This window comes from Mauremys mutica, chromosome 2 (genome assembly GCF_020497125.1).
Source record: "Mauremys mutica isolate MM-2020 ecotype Southern chromosome 2, ASM2049712v1, whole genome shotgun sequence".
In the NCBI taxonomy this organism is placed as follows: domain Eukaryota; kingdom Metazoa; phylum Chordata; order Testudines; family Geoemydidae; genus Mauremys; species Mauremys mutica.
The window spans coordinates 54,260,708-54,266,707 of NC_059073.1; the positions used below are offsets into that span (position 1 = coordinate 54,260,708).

At 41.6% G+C, this 6,000-nt stretch overlaps 1 protein-coding gene across 1 annotated transcript in view; it reads left to right on the top strand.

The window, feature by feature from the left end:
* Positions 1-5,437, top strand: part of LOC123363471 (trichohyalin-like) — a 29,849-nt gene extending 24,412 nt beyond the window's left edge. The window contains exons 6-8 of the mRNA XM_045004455.1: positions 136-291; positions 3,043-3,210; positions 4,562-5,437. Of these exons, the coding sequence (XP_044860390.1) occupies positions 136-291; positions 3,043-3,210; positions 4,562-4,729 (492 nt within the window). The 3' untranslated portion in view covers positions 4,730-5,437. The remainder of the gene's footprint in view (positions 1-135; positions 292-3,042; positions 3,211-4,561) is intronic.
* The last annotated feature ends 563 nt before the right edge of the window (positions 5,438-6,000 follow it).

Consider the following 6,000-nt stretch of genomic DNA (forward strand, 5'->3'; position numbering starts at 1 on the left):
TGAGTTAATAGTTTTCAAGCATTATCATCTACAAGCACATCTGTAAAAATGGGTTTTGTGAGAGTAAGTTCTAACTTCTGCACAAGTCATCCAAGATAGACTAGGTATAAAAGACTTATGCATGATTTGCTACAGGAGAGGCAGCTGAGAGAGGAGGAAAGCACCTGCCGTACAAGGATTTCTGAGCTAGCCTGTGAAAAGGAGAAAGAACGACAACTTGAGATGGAGCTCACTTACCTGAAGAGACTATTGCAGGATGAAAGACAGAAGGCTCTTACTGCACAAGAGAAGGTATTACATATTTGTTTTGAGTTTTTCAAATTAATTGCACTAAATATAATACTCATCCAATTGCATCTGAACACCTTTAAAGAGCTGAAGTTCAAGTAAAAGATTAATTTCCTCCCTTGCTAGATTTCTGATTAATATTTTCAATAAAAATTCTGAGCTCAAAAAGGAGCTTAAAAAAATCAAAACCTAACCTATGCAATTGATGATAGGTTGCCAGTTTAGGGTTACATTGCATTAAAATAGCTCTTGTATGTTAGAATGGGTGGTGGAGTTGTATAGCGCTCACGTTTGAAATATCTAGACTCAAGCACAAAAGTTTAAATTCCAACAAGGCTGACTTAGTCCCTTAGCCTTCCAAAGTAGATAATCTACGTGCACATTCTGCAAATACTTTGGGATCCTTTGATATGAAAGAAAGTTGTACAAGTTAAAGAAATATCAAATTTCATTTGCAATTATAGCATATGAAATTAGTGCAACTGTACTACAAAAATATACGAATGTATGGAAAAAATACTATAGTCCCACTGTTTGAGAGAGCTGTTCCAAAACAGAATTCAAACCAAAAATTCTATCAAGGTAGGTATTTTTTGGGGTTGCCATTCTGAGCTCTGTGAATTAATTTGGCACTCAAAAGTATTCACGGAATAATTTGCAAAACAACCTGCAACTTGTTCCCTGAAAGTTTAGTCCAAAAACTGTCTCGCTATTCACTAGTATTTGCTATGAGTGATTGTAACAGTCTTGATACAAATGAGAAACCAAGACAAATATTTTCATGAATATCAGCAGCGTCCTCAAGTTAAGAGGAAGTCAAATAAGAGCAATATATGCTCAAAAATATTTACAAGTCAGTCAAATAACTGAAGACAGACTCTAGATTAGTCTAATCATTTTTGTATGCTCATTAGTATAAGTTTTGCCACTATCAGCTCAGTTTGAATATTATGAAGCTGATTTTCATAACTGCACCTGCACAAATGTGTATGCAGTTGTCTTCAGTTACTGCAATTGGATACAAATCAGAACTCACTGTGCATGCAAACATCTTTATTTGCACATGTAATCATACTAATGTATGAATTAGACATCTATGTACAATTATGAGAATGTCATTTTGAAAATCATTTGAATTGCAGGTAAAGTCAGGGAGAAAGACATTCAGAAACAGCACAGAAACATTAATACATCATACAAAACTGAATTTTTGTGGGGAAGTTATTAAATAAGGATTGCACTATGTCTAGCTTCTGACAATTCTGTTGTCTATCCAGCACCTTTAAATAGCTTATTTTATAAATCTAAATTTAAAAACTACCCTAGGTAATGGCAAAGGTGACTGGACAGCAGGGCCGCCCAGAGGGGGGGGCAAAGGGGGCAATTTGCCCCGGGCTCAGCAGGGGCCCCCCAAGAGAACAGCGGAGGCTCCCGCCTCCGCCCCGCTCCTGGAGCCTCAGCGCATCAAGCGCCGTGTCTCCCCCAGGGCCCCTGAGCCCCGCCCCGCTCAGAGCCGCGTGGTCAGGGGGCGGGGCCGGGAGCTCCAGGCTGAGCTCAGCTCCCTCCGCTCGGCGTGGAGCTCCCAGCCCCGCCCCCTCACCACACGGCTCTGAGCGGGACGGAGCTCAGGCCCCGCCGGAGCCACGCGCTGCGGCTGTTCCGGCGAGGCGCTGAGACTCCGGGTGAGGAGGGAGCAGGGGGTAAGAGACTGGGGCCGGGGCGGGGGGAAGTGGGACCTGCCGCCGAAGCGCAGCCCAGTCTTCGGCGGCGGGGGGGCCCCCGCCGCGGGTCTTTGGGGCACTTCGGCGGCGGGTCCCAGAACAGAAGGGCCCCCCGCCGCCGAAGACCCCGGGCCCCCGGAATCCTCTGGGCGGCCCTGCTGGACAGTACAAGATAGCACTCCAATCTCCCTAAAAAAGAAAGCTTATTTGTTGAGCACAGACCAGTGGTTCTCAACCAGGGGTCAGGAGGACCCTGGGGCGGCCATGAGGTTTCAGGGGGCCACCAAAAAGGGCCGGTGTTAGCCCAGGGCAAAAAGCTGAAGTCCCACCACATGGGGCTGGGCCCTGGGCCCTTCCACCTGTGACTGAAGCCAAAGCCTGAGAAACTTAGCCTCCTGGGGGCCCCTGTGGCATGAGGCCCCAGACAATTGCCCTGCTTGCTACCTTCTAATGCCAGCCCTGGCTTTTATATGCAGAAAACTAGTTGATGTGGCACAGGTGGGCTGTGGAGTTTTTAATAGCATGTTGGGTGGGGGAGGGCCTCAGAAAGAAGATTCTTTCAGGGAATTTTTTTGGTATATGGCAATGTTTTTTTTCCTCCCCTGGCTGTTGACTTTCTACCCTATACGTTTTAAATTCTTGCATTGATTGTAGATGGTTATTACATTATTCCAAATGCAAAATATTAAGATTGCTTCTACCCTCCTACAGAAAGAAGGTGACGGCCACCATTAAGCTAAACTGCTGAGCAATCTGAAGCCACAGGAAATGAAATATCAGTTTGTTAGTGCTTCTATAGCTCATCTTAATTACTCTCATTACAGTTGGTATGGCAACACCCATTTTTTCATGTTCTCTGTGGATATATATCTTCCTACTGTATTTTCCACTGCATGCATCTGATGAAGTGGGTTTTAGTCCATGAAAGCTTATGCTCAAATACATTTGTTAGTCTCTAAGGTGCCACAAGTACTCCTCCTTACAATGCTTTGGAAATTTAAATGCAAAGTAAGTCCATTCATTGCATCAATAGGTACTACGTCTCCAGCAAGAAAGGAAATCTGTAAATCTAAATGGACAGTCACTTCAGAGCCAGCTAAAAGATTTAGAAAGGAGATGGTCAAGAGCTCAACTGGAAAATTCAAAACTGCAAACAGAAAAAACGCATTTAGTAGAACATATTTCTCAGTTACATAAACAGGTAAATGAATTCACTGCTTCTTAAAAAAAAAGCGGTAGGAATATTACCCTACAAGTGAGTCACCCTCCTTATTATGATTAAATTATAGAAAAATATGAAGTGGCAATTTAAACCACACTTAGTTACAGACAGCCAAAATTCTTTTTCCCAGGCTTATGTCAAAGTAAGTAAAGTAACTCCAGCATTTCTTATTTACACTGGTGTAAATCTGGAGTATTGAGTCCCTGGCCTCTTATTGTAAGCAATGCAGGTAGCAACACCTGTAGTTACAAGATAGGGTATTATGGAAAACTCCAGGTTGTTTTCAGTTGCTTATAATTTCACCAAACTAACATTGTGGGTTTTCTGATGGCGTCTACTCAAGCTGAATTTTTTGGGGAAATTTTCAGCAAAACCAGCCCAAATGCTTTTCCGAACGAGGTTGGGAAACACCGCTGTAAAAATTTAACATGGGAAAAACAATTGTTTAGTTGAGAAGCTCTAGTGCCTCCATGCTTTGCAGTAGGGACATGCAACCTGGCAAGGGCCGTGTGTCACACTTACCAGGGATGTACCTGAGATGTTTTGAAGACTGTCTATAAAGTTTAAATAAGGTTAGTTGTTCCTTGTGATAATAGGACATCTGTTTTCGTTTGAACCAAGCCAGTAAACAAAGCCAAAAAAATCTGATTTATAAATGCAACTTAGCCCTTATGGTTGCTGGGTTATCAGTCTGTCACAACATGTACACTATGCAGCGTCCCAACAGCAATTGCCATTACCAAATCAGACCAGTGGTTAGTCTAGTCCAGTATTTTTTCCTCTAGCTTTGAGATACTTAGAAAAGTACAAGAAATCCAAGGAAGAAAGTCTGCTTCTAACAGGATTTATGGTTCACAGACTTACTGATAAGGAAGGCTCTAGTTTTCACATCCCATATACATTCCATGCCTTTTTAATCTCATTCAAAATAAAGATCAAATTCAAGGAAGAAGCTGGGCAAAGTGATACCTTTTACTGTATAGTTCTGTACATAACTCCTTTACTTGCCATTGGAGTGTTGTCTTACTCTATATCCTCTTTACATAAGCATGTAAACTAAAAGGCCAGTATACAAAATAAGGTATTCATTATAGATAAGTCCTTTTCAGCAACTTGAAAGAAAAAATTACTCAAAGTTTGACACAAGTAGGGTTAAGTGTTATGGCTTAGTTGATGTAATTTTAGGAACCAGTAACATTTACAACAATACATAAACTGAACTAGTGTAAATCAAATTTCATCCTAGAATAAAGTTTAGGGCAAGGTGTCTTCCTAGGCCTTAAATTGTATTATATAGAATTAAACACTAATGTCTTTTTCCTTTACCTAGATTTCTGAGAAAGAAGATGAAATCCGTCGCATGCATGGACATGTTAATACTATGTCCTATGACCTGACTACTCTGAAATCTCAAGTGGAAACAGAACATAGCTTGCAGAGAGAAAGATGGAAAGAGTTCTCCAATATTCTAACAGCATACAAGTCACCTGCTAAATGAGGTCTATTTAGGGAAGTAGTTACTGAAAGTGAGCTAACCTAATCATTTTAAAAATGAAACTGATACTAACAATTAGTTCCTTAAATTCCCATTGTATAAAAAAAAAAAAGTAAAGTGTCCTGATGCACCTATATAAGGCATACTGCTCTTCAAGAATAGTATTCTGCATTTCTACATAGCAAATGAAACTAAATCCTATCAGAATCACTTGGAACCTGGGGAGATGGGCTAAAAACACTGAATGGAGGCAGCATGCTCAGCCCTTGTGAAGCTGGCTTCAAATTAATTAAAAAGCAACCTATTTGGCCACTTCAAGGAGTGGTATTTTTGTAATTGCAAAGGTAGTCCCATGCAGTCATCACTCCTGCCCTAACCAAGGTGACAGGCTCTGTCACGAGCAGTAAAGGCTGATTCCCCACTCCGGCACTTCGAGTGCAGAAGGTGGGGGCCCGCAAGGAATCTAAAAATTAATACTGGCCACTCCAGGTTGGTATTAAACTCCCAAGGTTACAGCTTCTCCCTGACCTTGGATGGGTAGATGCTGCCACCACCCAAATGCAAAACCCCTTGGAACCCAGGAAGGCACACTTCGGAATTCCTTCCTGTAGGGTACCCTCAATCCCTTTTCACCCTGCCTCCAGGGAAGAGCTGAGAAAGAAAAGGGAAATTAGCTGTTACCCCCAGCTAATTAAACAACATATGCACAATCCTCTTAGGATTCCAAAAACCCAATCCTGTTCTTTAAAAAGATAAATGTTATTAAAAAGAACAAAGAATGAAAATACACCTGGAACTTAGGCTTTTGCTAGATTTAAAAAAAAAAAAAACCCCACAAAAATTAATCAAGAATAACCTTCTTGAGGTCCATCTTAAAGGTTACAAGCAAAACAAAAAGCATTTGGGGTTAGCACACAGGAGTCCCACAAGCCAGTAAGAAATAAACAGAAATAAACCTAATCATGTCTTTCTAAACACTCCTGATCTATTTGCATGTTAAATAAGGAGTTGTAGATACGATCTGATGATTTTCACATCTGGCCTTCAGCTTCTCCTATCATAACTGTACCCTGTTCCCCTTTTTCCAGGAGAACAGCAGCAGCACACAAAGGGAAAGCTTCCCCCCCCCCCATTTAAAAAAGTTCTAGCCTTCCCATTGGCTCTTTTGGTCAGGTGCCCACTCCCTTCCTTTTACCTGGACTTTAACCCTTTACAGGTAAAGCAAGTAGAGAACAGCTACCAAGAGGAACTTTATAGCTAACTGGCTGGCTGTC